General features: G+C 43.9%; 1 protein-coding gene across 1 annotated transcript in view; it reads left to right on the top strand.

Moving 5' to 3' along the window:
- Positions 1–20,193, top strand: part of GPR39 (G protein-coupled receptor 39) — a 205,136-nt gene extending 184,943 nt beyond the window's left edge. The window contains exon 2 of the mRNA XM_054574980.1: positions 19,586–20,193. Within this exon, the coding sequence (XP_054430955.1) occupies positions 19,586–20,100 (515 nt within the window). The 3' untranslated portion in view covers positions 20,101–20,193. The remainder of the gene's footprint in view (positions 1–19,585) is intronic.
- The last annotated feature ends 36 nt before the right edge of the window (positions 20,194–20,229 follow it).

The raw sequence follows: 20,229 nt of genomic DNA, 5'->3' as shown, positions 1-20,229 counted from the left end.
CTAAGGACTCTCCTTTGAAACTGGAAGATTTTCCCACCACCACAACCCCCACAGATTTTGATAGCCAGAAGTTTTGAGTCTTTAGTTTTCTGCTCTGAAACTTTGGGTTTCACAGTCTGTCTGACTCCCCAGTAGTTCCTCCCAGCTTATCCATGCATGATTGTGGAACTGTCCAGTCTTCCAGCACCCCCCTCTTGCCGGCACGGTCTGCCACATTGCCTTGCATCCTCTCTGCCCTGACTTTTGATCTCTGCTCCTCCTTACAGTCTGGATGAGTGTTTCTTTAACTCCTTGATTGTCTGACTTCCATGCAGTTTGATTTGCTGGAAATTCTGGTTGTTTCATGTTTTTAAATTGGTTATTATCCTTCTTTTGGTTGTGTGAGGAAGTGAAGCATTTCTACCAAGGCCTCCATCTTGGCCAGAAAAGATAAAGTCATATTTTAGGGTGTGGTTATATTCTGCTGATTCTCACTGCTGTATGTGATATATAGTATCCCACTGTGCAAATATGTCACAATTTATCTACATATTCTACCACTGAGGAGCTTTTCAGCAGTTTCCAGTTTGGGACTGTTATAGACACAAGTTGCTATGAGCATTGGTGACATGTCTTTAGGTGGACATATTTTTTGCATTTCTGTGGGTGCATACCTGGGAGTGGAATTGCTGGGTCATAGGTTATGCATATGTGCACCTTCAGAAGAGACTGACAAATACTTTTCCAAAGTAGTTGGACCAATGGGCCCTGTTTACACTCCAGACAACAATGACAATATGAGCATTCCAGTTGCTCCATATCCTTGCCTATACATATTTTTATTTTACCTATTCTAATGAGTGTGTGGTAATATCACATTATAGTTTTAATTTGGATTTCCCTGAAGCTTCATTGTGTGGAACACCCTTCTACCTGGATAGTCTCTTTGGTGAAGTGCATTTTGCACATTTCTTTTTCTACCTATTATCTGCCTTTATCTTGTTGTTTTGTAGGAACGCTTTATATATTCTCAGTGAGTCCCTTGTGATTCTGGAACAATTTTGAAAGTAAAAGAAGGGAGCTAATGATAAATAATCTGGGACAAGTGTTGTAAACCAAGATCATCTTAGGCTATTTGTACAAATGCAAATGATCAACACCAAGTGTGTTCCAGTTTTAACAAGATTTAAAAAGGCAAATATAAGGGCACCAAGGTCTCATGTAAGAAACATTTTTAAAGGGCCCTGTTTGTAGTACACAGCTTTGCAGAGCTCTTATTTCCCTCTTTTCCTGCATCTTTCTGAAGATATTCACCTTCAGAGTCCAGTGTTGGGATGAATTTTTACTCCCAGGTGGTACTGATCCAGCAATCAGCTTTCCCACTGTCCATGATCTGCCTTAGGTTTATTAAGTTTCTAACATTTTATGATCCTCTTGGTCCAATCTCTATTAGTGAAGAAAAAAATCTTGAATAGTTAGATGACATCCCCAAGGGTCTCACAGATGATTAGTACAGAACTCAGACATGAGTCTAAGGCTGTACTGCTTTCTTGAGAGGCCTTCTGATAAATATTTGATATTTAAATCAACTCACAAATGCCTTTGATTTTCTGTGTGTGCAAGGTCATTGCAAAACAATTGATATTTGTTGAAATATTGGGGGGTGGAGGGTAGCACTGACTTGGAAGTCAGACACTCAGCCATTGATGGTGCTGGGCTCAGCACTCACCCTGTTTTCTCACTGACCAAAAAATAAGGCTCCACTGGAATGACCTCTGAAATCCCTTTTAACTCTAAGTTCTACATCCAAAAATATCTTGAATGAGGGAAGAGAAAGATTAGCTGTTTTTGGATTTTGGAGGCGGGGATTGAAATAGGAAACAAGTAAATAAGTATAGATTTCCTATGAGAGGAGGGGATTGCGTTGCTTTAGTCAGTAAAGAGAAGACGAGAAATCAGGCTTCCTGTAGGTAAAGCCTCTTTGGTACCAGTGGTGGAGAGCAGCCACGGCTCTCTCTTTTATTTCAAATGGGCAAAAGAAAATGTTTATTTATAGAAGGAGGGGTTCAGATTATACCTGTGAGACTGAGTGATGTTACCTTAGGAGACTTGGAGAACCTCCTCTGCAGGTCACTAAATTAAAGCCATTTATATAATTGGAATTATATAAAAGTCTTTTCTTTGCATTGACATCAGTTTCAAAGAAGGCTTTTCCACGTTGGGGCAGTCATGGCCACAGGCTTACAAACTGACACTTTCCTGGTATGGCACCACCAGCAGGGTGTTTCTTTTCCAGTGGCTCCAGCAAATGTCCCAGGTTGGCCTGACTGGGTCCCATGCTCATCACTGAACCAGCCGCTGTGAATCTGATTATCCACTTCTTCATTATGTAACTACTTTTGGGGATGGAAAGTGGAGTCAGCCCCAACCTTCAGGGACTGAGTCAGGGAAGGTGGTTCCCCAAAAGACTGTCAGGGTGCTCTAACAGGTGGAAGGAAGACTTTAATTCTAGGCAGCTACAAAACCTGATATCCACTTTACCATCTGTGATATTGTGGCCTATAAGACATATATTTGGTCTTACCCCCATTTCTGGTGTAGAGCTCCTAGAAACCTAAATGATGAGGGCAATCAGGTTGTCTTTTGTTATGTTAATGAGGTGGCTTTTGGAGATCAACTCTGAATGGGGGTTGGTTGCCAGGAGAACCAACTACATGATGAGAGGGTTGGAAGTTTCCATACCCGCCCCCCTCAGACCTCTGAAAAGGGGATAGAGGCTGTTAAAGATTGAGTTCAATCCCCAATGGCCAATATTTATCAGTTGTACCTATGTAAATGAAGCCTCCATAAAAACCCAAAAGGACTGGGTGTGGAGAGTTTCCAGGATTTGTGAACATGTAGACATGTGAGGAGAGGGACACCACACGGAAGCTACATCCTTCCCCCATAATTTGTGTTAAACATCTCTTTCATCTGGCTGTTCCCAAGTCATATTTTTAAATAATAAACTGGCAGTCTAGTATGTAAAATATTTCTCTGAGTTCTCTAATTTGCCACAGTGCAAATTAATTGAACCCAAGGTGGTGATTGTTGGAACTTCCAGCCTACAGCATGTCCATCATCAGAAGCACCTGGGCTTGCGACTGACATCCAAAGTGGGGGTATGGCGAGCACCCTTGTAGGACTGAGCCCTTACCCTGTGGAATCTGATGCTGTCTTCAGGTACACAGTGTCAGAATTGAGCTGAATTGTACACACTCTGCTACAACATTAGTGCAACCTGATTACTACAATGTGCAGACTACGTGCTTGAGCCGGGACACTACTTTGTCATCCCCTCAAATCCAGAATTGTAGGAAACACAGGAAGGGAAATAACATGTATTGAATAGCAACATGTCAGGTATTGAGATACAATCTCATTTTATATTCTAATCATCTCTTAAGGAAGATACTAATTTCCCAATTTTGCAATGAAAGAAAATAATAAAGCTAAGTACCTTGCCCCTCAGGGCCGTACACTACTAGTCAGTGAAGGATCCCAGTTCTTAGTCAGGGAGTCCTGATCCTAAAGCCATGCTCACTACACAGGCTACCTTCTAAGCCAGGCCTTTAGTGCCTAGGGCAGTATGAGTCATAAACGTCAGAACTGAGAGAAAGAGCCTTGGCCATGGGAAAGGAGAAAGGGGTCTGGCTTGGGGGCAGCTCCTGTCCTAGCAGCTGGCCCGCTGAATGACTCGGGTGAGCCTCTTTTCCTTATTTATAGGATGGTGGGTAATGGAGTTGGACAAACCTGTAAGGTGCGCCAAAGCCAAGTGTGACCACCCTATGATCAGATGAAGAAGGATGGCTGGCCGTGCTGGCTCGGGCCTAGGTGGACACATGCTAAAAGGGTTTGTAGTTGTACTTTAGGCTTTTAACTCTGTTATTTCCAACAGGCACCAGGCCATCCTGGCCCTCCATGTCCATGTTCTTCAACTTGGGCTTTGTTTTTCTATCCCTGGCCCCCTCAGATCCATCTCACAGCCTTTAATCCCCCCACCACACACCTAGACCTTGCTCCGGCGAGTGCCACCCTCAGGCAGAACCTTGCCAGGGACGCACATTTTCCCAGAGGAGTTCCAGAGTTTCCAGAGCTGATGCCCAGAGGCTTCTGCCATGCTTTGCATCCCGCCCACCGTTCCTGGGTTGGACCATTTTTCTTGAAGGGACTACTCGGTCTTCTGTATCTTTCTCCAGCCTTTCCCAGACTCAGCTCAGGATGCTTATATACTTGTCACTTCCAACCTGAGAGACCTGCAAATTCCAGCATGACACTAGGGGGAGCCCTGGCAGGAGAGAAGAAAAGTCCAGGTTCTCACCCATCCAAGGCCAGGAGGTAGTCTTCCTGGGAAAGAATGGGGTTGTCTTTGTCTCTATCTAGGTTCTAGAACAATCCAAAACCACTCTATTCTATGCCCATTTTTCTGGGTGGGAGTTGGGAAACTTGGTGATATCTGATTTTTCTTCTATAAGTCCACAATAATTTTTCTAAGTTTCATTACCCTAAGCAATATGGTGATGTATATGTATGTATTTTTGTATTTGTGTGTCCATACAAGGGGGGAACAAAAGAAACCTGGAATTGTTTAATAAAAAAGTTTACATGTTTAAACCTCAGTCACCTTCAAGGTACTCTCCACTTGGTGTAACAAATACATCTATCAAGATGTTCTTTCCACTGTACAAAACAGTTTTTAAATGTACTGGTTTTGATAGCTTCTAGTGCTTCTGCTGTTTTTTGTTTCAGCTCTTCCACATTGGCAAAATAATTCCTTTGAGAACTTTTTTCATCTGGAGAAACAAAAAAAATTCACCAGGGGTGAGATTGGGTGAATAGGGAGGGTGGGGCATAGGGATCATGTGGTTTGTGGTCAGAAACTGCTGAACACTCAGTGCAGTATGAGCAGATGCACTTGTAAATCACCCGTAATAGAATGGGCAAACATGTTGAAAGAGTCTTCCAAAAAAATTCACTGAGACCCAGTGCAGCCTCTGACAACAATGCCAGCTGGTACACTGATACAGATGGGTTCCCAGAATACTCACTTAGCTGGGGAAGTCTGTACTACAGGGGGCCTACCCTCCAAAAGATAATTCCAGTTTTTTGGAGGGGTCCCCCCTCATATACTCAGAGCAGAAGGACTCCAGTTTAGTCAGAAATTCAGGATGGGACTTTGACGTATTCATTAATAAGATTAAATTTTTATAGTAAATATGTATTGAGATCCTACTGTGCCTTTCAAGGCATTGGTTGCTGGCTGGGACACGGCCTTGCTCTTCAGGTGATCACAGTGAGCAAGGCATAGAAATTCATCATTAAAATAGTATGGCTGTGCTGTCATTGAAGCAAGGACAGGGTCTGGGGAGGTTCCTTTTCTTTGAACAGTCAGGGAGCCCTTCCCAGGGGAGAGGACACTTAAGCCGGTAGGAGTTTCTCGGAGGTCATCTTGGGCAGAGACCTTTATATCCTAGAAATGTGAATCATTGGGACAAACTGGAACGTGGGGCTCAGGAGGGGAGTGGTAGCAAGGCTCAGAGGACAGGCAACAGACAGGTGGTGAAGGCCTGCATGTGATGCTTAGAAGCTTTGGATGCTGGAGCATAGGTCACACGTCAACTGGGTGTCTTGCTAAAATGCACATCCTGATCGGCAGGTCTGGGGGAGGGCCTGAGGGTCTTCCTTTGTACAAGCTCTCAGGGGATGCCATAGCCACACTCTGAGCAGCAAGAGTAAAGGCAATTTGGTATCACTAAGAACTTTACATGTAAATTATAAAGGGATGATTATAATCCCTTGAGTTTGTGTACCTGGAAAGGCTAAAAAGTGTAAGTATATTGTCTAATTCGTACAATATTCCAGTGATTGGTATTGTCCATAATTTTTAGATTAGAATCCTGGAGTACAGGGAAGTCAAACAACTAGAAGTTTATAGCTGGAAAAGGCCTCAGAGATCTAAGTCAACCCTTCATTTTACAGGCAAGGAAACTCATGTGTCATTTTTGAAGCCATTCCAAGTCTAAAGGCCCAAGCTTTTGTGATTTGGATTTTTTCGCTCAGTAATACAGGCCCTTCAAGACAAAGGCCGGATAAAATCTTCAGTCCATCCTGGGAAAAGTCCCAGGCTTGTGTCTCTCTCTCAGCTAACCTCTGGGAGAGGGTAAGGGATGGTATTTCTGGAAGAGAGAGTTACAGACATGGAGATAGGACACTGGGGTGATGTACTTGAATTTGTAAACATCCTGGATTGGAAGATCCCAAATTTTAGGCCTTCTGTCTTCCACTCATTAACTTTATAACCTGAACAAAATCGGGTTCAGTGTCATGCATGTCACCTTTTTAATCAGTAAAAATAGGGCTAGCTGCCCCTATCCCATCTATCTTACTACCTGGTTAGGAGTATCAGACTGGCGGGTCTTCACACATGTTTTGTGTATCTGCCATATGCCAGACTGTGCCAGGCGCTGCAGACATAGAACAGGACAGACTTCACCCCTAACCCCATGGAACACATGTCTGAGAAGACTGGCATGAAGGAGACACATTCTAAGTTAAATACATCCAAATGTACAGAGTGCAATGGATGCTTATAGCATAGGGTTCAAACATGAGGTCTCAGACAGCTTCCCAGAGGAAGTGGTATTTTAACAGAGAAATGAAGAATGAGTTAAGAACTAGCAAGGTGAGGAGAAGGGAGCCTGGCTGGGCATGAGCCCAGGAGCAGGAGAGAGTAGGCAGGCTACAGGGAGTGAGACAGGGTTAGGTGTTGAGACTGGGTTACATGTTTGGAACAGACATGGTAATCGGGGAGGGCGGTAGAAGGGGATCCTAAAGGAAAAGCTAAGCCAAGATCCTGCAGGATTTATTAAGGATTTGGGACTCTATTAGAAGTTCAATAATAAGCCATTGAAAGGGCGTTAAGCAAGGGGTGACATGAACTTTTAATTTAATAAGATGATCCTGGCTTGAGTGGAGAATGGCTTGGGCAAGAGCAATTTTGAAGAAAACCAATTAGGAAGCTTCTGCCTGGTCCAGGTGTGAGATAATGGCTGCCCCAGTTCAGGGAATAGCAGTGGAGGTAGGGAAAAGAAAACAGATTTTGGAGGTACAACTGATAGGCTTAAGGCTTGACAGAATGTGGGAGTGAGAGGAAGGCAGTAGAACAGGATGGCTTGTAGGTTTCCAGCTAGAAAAATTCAGTGAGTGGTGGTAGAGTTCATTATGATTGGGAGCAGTACAGAGCAAGCAGGTGGGTGGGTGGCTGGTCATTAATTCAGTTTGGACATGCTCCATTAGAGGCGCAGAGAAGCTCCCCAAGCCATGGTGTTGAGTAGACAGTTGGCTTTAGGGCTCTGGCTGTGGATGCCTACTGAGGCTGGCAACATTGATTTGGGAATTGTGTATCCCTAGGGATGGAATTTTGACTCAGAGGTATGGGGGAGGTGCCCAGGGTGAGAGGGAAAGGAATGTAGAGAGCTGAGATGGCACCTGGAGGTTCTCTGCCATTTGGTGCTCAGCATGTGAGATAACAGGTGAGAAATAGCATTAAAAATTAAATGAGGAGGCTATGATTGTTGGACTGGACTGGATTTACTATGTATGATAACGTGCACTTCTGCCAGTTACTGCTGCCCTTGGATATGTGAGATTATAATTAATGTTCCTCAAAGTTCTTTTCGCCCCTATTAAAAGAAAATTCCATCAGGAGGAAATTATTTTTATCATGTCATGCAACAGTAATTTCATTTTCAAATAATTAAAAAGGAGGCATTCTCATCTGATTGTTCTCATACAAAACCCTATCTTAGAAACCCGATAGCATCTCTTCAATTCTCCTGAGAGCTTTACTGATTTCATTTGAGACCTTCAGCTCTCAGTCAAACACAGTGTGAGCCCAGCTCCTGCCTGACGCTCTTTTGGCATCTCTCCCATCAGCTGATTTTATTTTTTGCCTTCTGTTCTGGCATTTGCCTGCAGATTGTTCCAGGAATTTCTGAGTAGATAACAGGGAGATAAACTCATTTTTAAATTTACTTTGAAACCAAATTCTAGGCTGTATTTGTGGGGAGGGGAAGAGGCAGCCTGTAATGGATCAGAATAGTCTTCAGCTCTGAATTTAAATGAATATTCATAGGAAAGTATCCTTCGCCAGAACTCTTCCTGTGCACGGGAGTTGCAGGGTTGGGGGGGGTGGTTAGGTCAGGTTCTTGCTTCCCATAAAATAAATCTACTCAAAAGTAGGCTTTCTGCAGGAGTGTAGCCTGCCAGACTCCTATTCAAAAATAGTTTGCTCCTTTAAATTTCATCAAGCTCTTCTTGTAGTAACAGTTTATTGTATTCACCTTGAATGTAAAACGGCCCTTTCAAGAGGGATATCTTTCCCTTTCAAAGACGTGTGTTAGATGGGTCTTTATCTCTTGACAGCTGAGATTCTGTTCTTCACCATAACACTCACAGGAAATTTACTTCTGAACTTGGGACTGTTTGAATGGAAATACCTTAATTTGAATGTGGGACTCAGAAAGCATTTGTTTTTTGATCCTTTGAGGGGACCTCCAGCTGAAGAGAGGCAGCTGGGGCTGTCTGGGACTAACTTCTGGCCCTGCCCTGTCAATTTAGCCTATCCATACCTCAAATTTCTTATCTGTGTAATAGCAATAAAATGAAGTAGTGGTCATCTACGTGGGGTTTATTGTAAGGTTTAAGTAAGCAAGTGTACATTAAATGCTTGGAACAGTGTGAGAAATATCCATGCACTGTATTAATTTTAGCAGGCATTCCCTTCAGGCAGGTAGCTGATTGGACTGTGTAATGACTGGTACAAGCTGCTATTCATCTCAGTGCTTTACATGCATGTATCTCCTTTAGCTTTTCTTACAAGAACTCCATGATGTGGATACTATTATTTCACCCATTTCACAGAGATGTAAGTCCATGGCCACATAGCTGGGAATAGCAAGGCTGAGATTTAAACCCAGGTCTGTCTGACTCCAAATTGCTGCCCTTCCCCCCTCCTCTGTGCCTTGGTGCAGAGCCTGTGGTTACGTGGGCACAGGACACGGGCTGAGAGTGTGGGTGTGTGCCCAAGAGCAGAGTGAGGATGGAGGAATCAGGGATCAGCGTCATTGGGAGTGGAGATCTTCTTAGTCTAATTGACCATATGGTCAGGCAGTTAGCCCTTGTCATTCCTCCTGGAGAGGAATTGTGTGAGGCTAGAGGGGTTGGGAGGGGCTTGGGACATCCTGACCGGGAATTTTTCTTTCTTCTTGCAATCCTGCCTTCTATCAATTGCTCCTTTTATTATAGCCTCTACATCTTGCTTCTCTATCCTCTTGAAACCCTAAATACACATATGTGTGCGTGTTGGAGGAGAGATAAATGAATCAGGACCCTAGAGCAGAGTAATGGGAGCCCCGTTTCCTGGTAGGGAAGAGAACAGTGGCCTGGAAATTTGGAGACTTAAATTCTGGTTGCCTCTCTGCTATTGATTAGCAGGATAATCCTGGTAAAGTCATGGAATCTTTCTGGGCCTTATCAGTGAGTTTAGGATTGATATCCCAATATCCTTCTAGCCAGCCTTCCCCCAGATCTCTGGCCCCTGGGAGCTATCTTGATGGCAGTGAGGGTGTTGGTAGGGAGGTAGGGGAGGAGGCCAGAGGAAATGGTGGTGGTGGAGGTGGTGGTGATGATAGTGAAGGTCAAGATGATCATGGAGGTGATGATGGTTATAACTTTAACCCCTACCTGGTAGCAGGCACTATATGTAGTACTTTACACTCACTATCTCATTTAATAATCCCAAAAGCTCTTGTCATCTACATTGTACTAATGAGAACCTGAGCTTTAAAAAGTAAAATTGATCATCCCTTGTTGGGTGGAGTGGTCCAGAGGAAGTGAAGCTGGACAGGCCAGGGAACATGTTATGGGACAATCTGTGACAGGCATAGAGCAGGAGAGGAGAGTCAGTTAGACCATAGTTACATCGTGCTCTCCCCAGACTCTCTCCTTCTACAACCAAGTTGTGTCCAAATGGGAATTTAGGCTTGCAATTGCAAGATTTCATTCTCCTTAGGCCATGTATCATATTGTATAGAAATAGTCTTTTACCACCTTTACTAGATGTTCTTCTAGGTGCTTTCTCTTCATTTCTTTGTAGGTTTCCCCCTGGACTGCAGACCTCAACCCTTATGCTCTGGATCTTGGCCTGCAGCTTCTCTGACAGAGACTTGTAGCATCTTCATAGGAACCGTGATTCAGAGAGTCCCTGAGGGGACTGACTTTGGGACAAGAGAATGTCCCTGGTGGATATGGCTTTTCTGCTTCACCTGTTGACCCTCTTGCCTCTGTTTGTGTCCCATGAAGCCATCTTGGAGAAAAACAGGAAAAGAAATGAGTCTTTAGTGTAGAGAACTTAGGGCCTAGGATGGCACAGAAGGGAGAAGACTAAAGCTTGTGGCATCTGCAGGCACTTTTAGAACCCAATACTCCTCACCCCTGTCTAGACCTGTTGGTCTTGGGGTTTCTTGGGTTTATTGGGCATGTGGGTTCTGTTCTTGCTTGAATAAGAAGGTTATCCCTTCTTTCAGTTTCCACTCTCTCCTCCTCTTCTCCTCAGGGGGAGGAATGGACATGATGCAGGCACTAGGCCCTGTATCAGGAGGATTAGTACTGACCCCTTCGATCAGAGATGCAGGCTTCCCATTGATTTTATGTATATTAGGTAAATGCATGAATATTAAATGACCTCCTAGCCAGTTCCTCACCTGGGACTCCAATACCCTTTTTCCCCTTTCCTACTCATGTTTATGGAAAGGTTATTATGTAAAGATTTCCTGTTATGTGCTGAGAATACAATGGTTAAGATGGAGAGTCCTGCCTTCATGAAGTTTATGTTCTAGTGTACACCCTGGTGTTATGATGACAGGAGCAGGGGTAAAAGGCTGAGGAAGCCATAGTAGAGACCTGGAGTTAGCCTTGTGGAGACAGGGAAGGTTTCCTGGAGGCAATGACACTAAGCAGAAACTTGTAGACTAAGAGCTGCACAAAGCATGGCCAGTCAGGATGAGAGGAGGAGAAAGAGCAGAGGGCACAGAAGACATGGTCTAGGCAGAGAGATCAGTACAGAGTCCTGGAGAACTGAGAGCACAGACTGGGGGCTGCTGGCCCCACCTGGGCCTGGCCCGCCTCTGTCATAGGCACTCAGCACTGGTTCTCTGAGGGCCCCCAGTTCCACAGAGGGAGCACAAGCAGGGACCTCAGAAAGGGGAGAGGTGAAGAGCAAGATCTGCAGGCACGTTGACTTGTCTCCATGCTACTGAAATGCTGGTGTTGTCTCTGCTGCATGCACATGGCCTGAGTGCTGTTTCATCCGAGGGCCACCTGGTCTCTCTGGGCTCTGATGGGAGCTTATGACACGTGCAAACACGACCAGACTGGGAGGCCCTGTGTTTGGACTCCTGGGCTGTATGGATTTGGGCACCTCATCCTACTTCTCTGGGAACTCTGCCTCACCAGTCGATTTATCTCTGAGGCTTTTTCAGTGCTAGCAGTCTGGGTTTTTAATTCTCTCCCATTTGCTTGGAACTGAATTCTATTAGAAACGGCAGCCTTTTAGCATTAGTCAGTGTTTATAAGTGTCCTGGACACTGCTGGGTGGTCTGAGTTGATCCACTGGAGGGGCGGCCCAGCCATCGCAGGGTCAGTCCACAGCTTCCCCCGAAGGCGTGGGGGTGCCGTGGCCCTCATGAACACCAGCCACCCTGGGCCATGTGTTTCAAGGGAAGAAGCATTTGACTTCACCTGTCCTGCTGAGAAACAGCTACACCACACATGGGGACCTCACTAACAGTAGATTTAGATGATTGTTTACATAGAAAGTCCCACACAGGTGCATACGAGTAAGATCTACATAAAAATATTTATTTAACAGGTTCCAGTGAATCATTTTCCATGCATTCATCAAGATACAGGCACTAAACAACAATGATGACCCTAAATGCTGCTTACTTTGAGTGCAAGTAGCTTTCCTACAGCTCCCAGACAGGAGGACTAGCTTTAGAAATATATATCTGCTATTGTAGTAATTTATAGTTTTTCTTATACTGAAGCTTGTAGAGCAGAGAGAGATGGATGGAATGCCAAGAGAACTGCAGGCCATTTGGAATCTGGGTCTCTGGCATCCAAGCAGTGGTTGGAGCCACAGTGGGGAGAGAGTCCCTTCCTGGGCTCCATCAAATAGCTGGGGCAAGGACAGGACATCAAACCATCTGTCTTCTTGGACAGAAGCAGCCATCTGTGGCCTTTACATCATTTTAAAGTGGCGGCCTGAGCTCTTCTCTGAAAACCAAATCCCAAGAGCTCTTCTATCTTCTCCTATAGGGCATTTCTCAGTAGGAAAGAGGGCAAGAAGGCAGATCAATTCAAATGAAGGTCACTAAGCTAATGGATCACTAGGAAAGTGACCACAGGGTATCCAGGGCCAGAGGACATGGGGCACTGAGGTATCTTTCAATACCAACAACCATGCCCCTCACAATCCTGTCTGTGTTGCTTCCAAAGCCTCTCTACTTTCCTTTGGCAAACTTGGGAATGAATGGTGACCATGTCCCAGGCAGCCACCTATTAGCCATTAAGGTGCTTGCCTGCAGCTGATGCAGTCACCTTCTCAAAATCACCAAAGAAACTAATGGAGAGAGAGAGGGTGTGTGCTGGCAATATAGGCAAGGGTGACATATCGTTTGGTTTATGGGATCTTGGGAAAATATGGAGGGAAGAAAGAGGAATAAAAAGCAGAAAGGAAACAAAGGATAGACACCGCTAGTTCATCTAATGAAGAAACATGTAAAGAAACAGGAGAAATGGAGGGGGGAGAGGAAAGAAGTAGGGAGAAGGAAGAAGAGAGTGTGCAGAAGGACAAAGGAGAGATGGAGAGTAGGAGACTTGATCAGGGGGAGGGCTGTGCTCAGGACTGAGAGGGCCTGGCAGGGTGGTTGTCATTCAGAGAAACTAGAGGGAAGGGCTCTTAGTTACTGTCCACCCAGACTACAGGCAATCAACACCACAATGCTTCAAAAGCAAGTACATGACAGTGACAGGACCCAAAAAAATGTCCACAGATTTGGGATCCACTTCAGTTAATCTAGTGGTTCTCAGATTTGAGTATCAGAGTCAACCAGCAGGCCTGTTAACCTCAGACTGCTGGGCCGTAGCTCCAGACTCACATTCCGTAGGTCTGAGTTGGGGCCTAATGTGCATTTCTAACAAGTTACTAGGTGAGGCTAATGCTACTGTTCCAGGAACCCCGCTTTGAGAACCACTGTCTTAGAGATTAGAGACTAAATCAAGGTCAGTGTTGACCTGGAGTCCTTGTGTTAGACAAAGTCAGTGAGTGAGATCAATGTTTCAACTGGCTGGCAGAAGCAGATTGGCAAACACAAAAAACAGAAATTGAGAAAGTGCTTAAATCTTTTATTGGATGGATTTGTTTCTTCATGGCTCTTCATTCAGCTAACCATATGCTTACTTTCTGATGGCATTTGCTATTTAAACATCAGTTGACAAGCAGATGTTCCTCATCCTACTGTATGGGAGTTGATTGTTTGTCCACAAAACCTGATGGACAATAGTCATCCTCCTTTTTCACCTCCTGTCTCCACCCAGCCCTCTGTCCTGGTCCCTCTGAGTCTTGCAGCTCTCACAGGTGAGCTGTCATAGCATTCCTCCATCCCTTGCTCATGCTGTGCCTTTGCCTGGCTGCTGTTTTCCAGGCTAACTCTTCTGCTCTTTTATTTTTCCTGAGTGTTCCACCCTGTGTGAAGGTCAGCTAGACCTTCTCATTGCTGCCATAATGCTCTTCTCAGACCACTCTCATGACCCTTTGCAAACAGTCACCAGCTTTTTAGCTTCAGTGCCTAGGACAGGGTCTATAATAGATTCGAGCCAATCAATAAATATTTGCTGAGTGAATAAACAAAGTCCAGAGAGCTTAAATGGCAGGGGGTGTGGGGGAGGAATGTCTAACATCCTGCTCCCTATGGACAGGGTTAGAGAGCAGTTAGGACACTGGAGCAGAGGGAGGATGGAGAAACTATACTAATCACTGGAATACTAAAGCATATTTAACACCCCCTCAGCACCCCAAGGTTTCAATGATTCAGTAAAATGGGACTCCAACACAAGGTGGAAAAGCAAATCTTTGGGATTTCTTTAAACCACACAAAATATCTTTGCTTGGGGAAAGATCAAGTTTCCAGATTTTTTCTGCTTAGTACTACCTAAGTGTTCTTTTATAGCAGGTGCTTATGTAAGATACATAGATGGATAGATACATGGATGGACGAAGGGATGGATGGATGGATGGATGGACGGATGGAGTCCCTATAGGCCTGGTTACCAAGTCATGACCTAGAATCATATTTTGTCTTCTGAACATCCTTCAGCTCCCTTTGATTAGACCTCAAAAAAGAGTGGGAGTGGGGATACTTGTGCTCCACAGCTTTGTTTTTTGCTTGTTCTCAAGGGACCTGGCTCTACAACTGAATCCAGACAGTGTATTGAGAAGATGTTCTGGCTTTCACTGGGGTCTGAGATGGACCAACCTCTCACTGCATTCTGCGCTATGAATGGTCAGCCTCGAGACTAAAACTGAAAAACAAAACTACATTTAAATATGATAGGCTTGTTTGTCAGTTTTGGGTAGAATCCAGCATTCTGAGCAGAATCACAGGTTAGGCCACCCTGCCACCCTAACCTGTGAGATCTTGAGTGAATCACTTCACTTCAGCTCTGACATTTGTAGGACAAGGGAGTTCTGCAGTGGGTCTCTCTTCCCATCTGCTGCTCTCTGATGACTCTAAGGGGAGTTCTGGAGTACACACAAATAGCTCCCTTCACTTTAAAGGTTAGTGGGGATAAAATGGAGCAGGGTCAGGTGTATGCATGCCGACATGTTTCTGGCGGCAGAGCTTAATGCACTCCTGAAGGCCACACCAAGCAGGCTGGCTTGGATGCTGTGGCAATGTCACGCTTCAGTGTGGGATGTTGTTGGGCATCTGCATTACTTCTGTTTTTCAAACAACTTCACTCTGCCAAGAATAAATCTATGTCATCGTCTAATGGCTCTTGTCATTTTAGTGTAATGATCAACGAGGAAAAATGAAAGTACTTTATGTGGAAAAATAAGATAAAATATGAAGGTATATCTTAACCCAGAGTGAAAAGCTGTCTGGAGTACAATACAGATCTATCAATAACTCAGTTAAAACTGTTTATCTGCTTTACATAACTGGGTTCAGTTCACTGATATTCATTCAAGTAGGTAAATAACTATAGTTATTTACCTGCGGGCTGCACATTACACCACACAGACCAAAGTGTTATAGATTTTTCCAAATGTAATATACAAGTCCAAATTGATTGCAGCGAAACGTAAATGTAGTCAAATATTTAATATGCTCTATCAAGGCATGAATAAGACTTTAAAGCTTTGTCTCAGCCACTGAGTAGCTGGGACTAGAGTTGGACCAGTTACAAATAGCCGGAATAAAAACACCTTTGTATGTGATATTTGTTCTCAACAATGTGTCATCTAAAAGAATGAACTTTTTTCTTCAAATGTAAATTTGAGCAATTACCTGCCCTTATAAAATGACAAATTTTACAAGGATGCTGGTGTGGTCCCCCTCCTCTCAGCAGAGGCTAACCTCTATTACATTGCCCATGGGCACACACCTCTTAAATGTTAGTGGCTGTACCTATATGCCCAATGCTCCATTTTCCTAGAACAAATTACCTTTCAAAGCACAAGAGGAAAGGCACCAGCCACTTTCCTCACCTCTAGCTGAGGTGGAGGAATTATATTCCAACAGCCTTACCAGGTATTTGGCAAAATCTATGCTATTCCAAAATGACTAGGCAAGATTTAGAATGAGCAATGCAAAATAGAGATTCATGCTTTTAGAATTATTTAGGCTTTAGATAACTTGTAGTCCCCTTACATGGAAGGCTTTATGTGAAAGGACTGGGCAAACATGTTCGTCATGGCTGAGAATGCGTACTCAGAAAGATCAGGCGTCGACCTTGGTGACGTCCTCAGAATCTGAGAATGACAATTACAGGCTAGGTAGGGGTTTCCTTGGTTGGACAGGACTCTCTGGGCATGTGGCTAGGAAGGGGGTAGTTGGGGAAATGAGAATAGGGGGAAATAAGGAGTCCTGCTATTTTTGAGGAGGGGCTATGAAGGATTATTTTAACCTGTGCCATAGCCACTAGCCACCTATGGCTGGTCCCAATTGAAATGTGCTGTAAGCATAAAAGCCACACTGGGTTTTGAGGATTTAGTATGAAAAAAAAGAACATATAACATCTTATAAATAACATTAGGTTGATTATATGTTGAAAGTGCATGTGAAATGCTAGTATTTGGGGAGTATTGGATTACAGAAGCTGTTATTAAAATTGATTTCCCTTGTCTCTCTTTATTTTTTGAATGTGGCTTCTTGAAATTTTAAAATTACACATGGCTTACATTGTATTTCTAGTGGACAGTGCTGCTTTATATCCACGTCACATGGTAGAATTATGGCACGTGTTTACTTTCTTGTGTTTCCTATGTTTTTCAAACTGAAAATATGAGAAACAGCCTCCGTATGTCTTTGAGGAACAAGTACATATCTTGGATTTTGAAGCTGAGCAAGCAGGTGTCCTTGTTATATAGCACATTGGCAGCTAAACTTTTCTGAGACTCAACTTCATCTGTAAAATGAAGATAGTAGCAATTTTGATCTTATCAGGTCATTACCAGAAGTGAGAAATGCATAGGAAATTAGCAGAGGGTGCTTGGCGCAGAGGGTGCCTGGTGCGTAAGGAAAACTCAATAAATATTTGGCGTTATTCTTGGTTATATCTCAAGACCTGTCCAATGCCTAATCTTTAATCCCAGTTCATTTCTAACTCAGCTCCTTGTTTTTCTCATTTTCTGGGTTTGTATTTGGTGTAATATCTACTTCTACACCCAGAAAGCAGAGATTTCCATTCTTTTTCTTATAATTGAAGAACCTCGGGCCTGGTTCCCTATGTTCTGCTCCTTGTTCAGACTAAGGTGTTTCTCAGTCACCTACTTTAGCTCATTTTGATTTCAGAGCAAGAAGTCTATGGTGGCTGAAACTGCAAACCAGGCCACAGCTCTCCATCAGCCCCTGTCCCTTGCCTCACAGCGGGATGCTTATGGGGTTTTGTTTGTTTTTTTTACTAAACTCTGCTTTTTTGATGGGATTATCAATCAAGGGCATTTTATGCCAGGCAAAAGGCGTGAAGGGAACAGAAGAATAAGGGTCATGTAAATAAAAGATCAATGGAACAGAAGCAAAGACAGGGCAGAAAAGCACTTTTATAACTTCTCTCCCCTTGTCCACAGCCCTGCCTTCTTTTCTCACTGTCTTTCTTGTGCTGGCTTTAAAAGTTGTGCTATGTTCAAGCTGCAGTAAGTACAAGCTGGTTCTTACTGCCTTTCTAGATTCTTATCACCTCCTACAGTGTAGCACATATCTAAACCTTGTGCTCAGTTCCCATAGTCTAGGAAGTAAGTCCTTAGATGAAGATGGTTGTACTTGTTCTCTGAAATTCAGTGGCAGGTAAGAAAAAAGATTTTAAACTTTGTGAAGACATAGCTTCCATAAGAATGGTGAGCTTCCTCGATCCTTCACAATTAATGAGATGAACCTTTCAGTCAGAGCTGCATGGGATAAAAACAAAGAAATGACTTAAGAGCACACTTGGAATAGCACAGATGGCTGGAAGTGCCTGTGCTTCTGTAAACAGTGAAAAAAGTCCCCAATTTCCTCTGAAAGTATTTCTTTAAATCAGAAAAATGTGGATTTGTGTTCCCATCCAGCAGTTGTAACAAGGTGATTCAGTGTATACTCTTGACTTAAGATGATGTTTTTGCCTTTTCATCATATCAGTATGTAACTGCCTGTTTTATTTTTAGATTTACTGAAAGTTCTCAGGGTAGCAAATTCAAAGGAAAGGAATAAGCAAATTGGGTTGTATTTCAAGCTTGGGCTGAGGTTTGATGAGAAAATCCCTTGAAAATTAACAGGGAAGCAGAGTTCCTAGGGCCCTCTTTGCTGACAGCTAGGACTCGCAGAGGGTTTGTCGTTGGGGGAGCTGGGTTATTTCAGTGCCAGAGAACACACCTAAGGCCCCTCCACCGCCAGGCAAGGGATGATCAGGCAAGTGCATGTGGGAGGGCTGGCTCTGGGTGCTTAAACATGGTTGTTTTTCCTGGAGCATTTATTAACGAAATATTTATTGTCGATCAGAGGTAGGAAGGGGCCATTGCCAACAAGCACTTCCCTGTGGTTTTCTAGGAAATCAGAGGGTTTGAAAATGTGTATTTTCCTTATTATAGTATTCAAATTTAGGAGAGAGGGGAAGCATTTCTGGGAATCTAAAACACGGCTTTAAGATATCAGTACTGCTCACTTGCACTCTGATTTCTTGCCCAGCCCCACCCCACTCCACCCCACCCTACTCATTCCCTGAGAGAAGAGCGCAAATGTACTGCTGATTTCTGATCTGACATCTCTTTGTTTTTTTGGGGGGGCGGTTTGGGGGGGTGGTTTTGGGGGGGGTGGTTTTTTGGGGGGGGTCACTGTAGAATAAGTGCTCATGGAACTTGTCATAGCAGTTGTCTGTGACCTATTAGGATCTTTTTCTGTCATAGGTCATAGAAATAGTAATGATCATGTAAGTTGGAATGCAGACATGTGGGCATTCCAACATATTTGCTCCTTGGAGTGGGGCACTGAGTCATGTCTGTTTAGAATCTGATCATAGCTGGGCTGTTGCCACTATAGCTTTAGTGCTACAAGGGCAATGAGCCTGTTATTGGCTGAACTTGAAGGAAGTTTTATATTTTCCATTGTGTTTGAATAATTGTCCTATTTCAAAACATTTCAAAAGAAATAGAAGCACTGTTGCAGATATGACATTATAATTACAGGTGTGTACACCTAGTAAATCTATGTCAAAAAAGCATTCTCAGTGACAGGCTAGTCCTGATTTTGCTTCCTTGCAAAGGGAATGCAAGATAAATGTCACTAAATATGCTTCTTGGTTACTACTTTCATTTGTCTTGAAAATATCATTGTGTCTTCTTTATGTGGACATTCTTTAAAATGCAAACGTTGTTTTATCAGATATGTCTGTGCTATATACACCTATTTAAAAAAACAAAGACATAACTAGACTAATGGACTACATAAAAGCTTTCTGTATTATAAAATACAGAAACAACAGTGAAAACATTTTTTTTAATTAACAGGCATTAACAAGTATAAACTGTCTAAAGCATTTAATGGTCTTTAACACAGTTAACTCCCCTAGCCCTGAAACGGTGTTAAATTCTTTTTTTGCTAGTGGCAAAAGCAGCTGTCAAACACAACATTGAAAAACTGGTACCATTTTCTGGCCAGTAAGTACAGAACTGAGGGGCTAAATACTGTGCGGTTTTCATTGCTGTTCTCATGCTGTATTTTTGTTTCTCCCCCCGCTCCTGCCTGCTCAGGGCTGATCGTGGTGACACTGGCGATCTGCTGGCTACCTAACCAGGTTCGTAGGATCATGGCTGCCTCCAGACCCAAGCACGACTGGACGAGGTCCTACTTCCAGGCCTACATGACACTCCTCCCTTTCTCAGATACCTTCTTCTACCTGAGCTCGGTTGTCAACCCCCTGCTGTACAATGTATCCTCGCAGCAGTTCCGCAGGGTGTTTTGGCAGGTGCTGCGCTGCCACCTGACCCTGCAGCACGCCAACCAGGAGAGGCGCCTGCGCAGCTTAGCTTCTTCTACCACGGACAGCGCCCGCTCTGCACACCGCCCACTGATCTTCATTGCTTCCAGGCAAAATTCCTCTGCAAGGAGAACTAACAAGGTTTTTTTAAGCACTTTTCAGAGCGAGGCCCAAGCCAAGTCCGAGTCTAAGACCCAGCAATTGAGTCCAGAGTCGCCAGAGTCCGAATGGGAGACGAAACCAGCCGGTTCTGCAGCAGAGAGTGGGTTTCAGGAGCATGAAGTGTGAATGTCAAATAAAGTCTCAAGTGCTAACCAGCCCTCCCCTGATGAAAACAACATCACCCTCACAGAGCAGTGACAAAATAATCTGTTCCCCATCAGGGACAGGAGTGGAAGCCAGCAGCCTTGGGAAAGG

This window comes from Pteronotus mesoamericanus, unplaced genomic scaffold (genome assembly GCF_021234165.1).
Source record: "Pteronotus mesoamericanus isolate MK-2021 breed Mesoamerican mustached bat unplaced genomic scaffold, CSHL_Meso_final contig_27, whole genome shotgun sequence".
In the NCBI taxonomy this organism is placed as follows: Eukaryota; Metazoa; Chordata; class Mammalia; order Chiroptera; family Mormoopidae; genus Pteronotus; species Pteronotus mesoamericanus.
The sequence above is the reverse complement of the archived record's forward strand: the minus strand, read 5'-3'. Positions and strand labels throughout refer to the sequence as shown.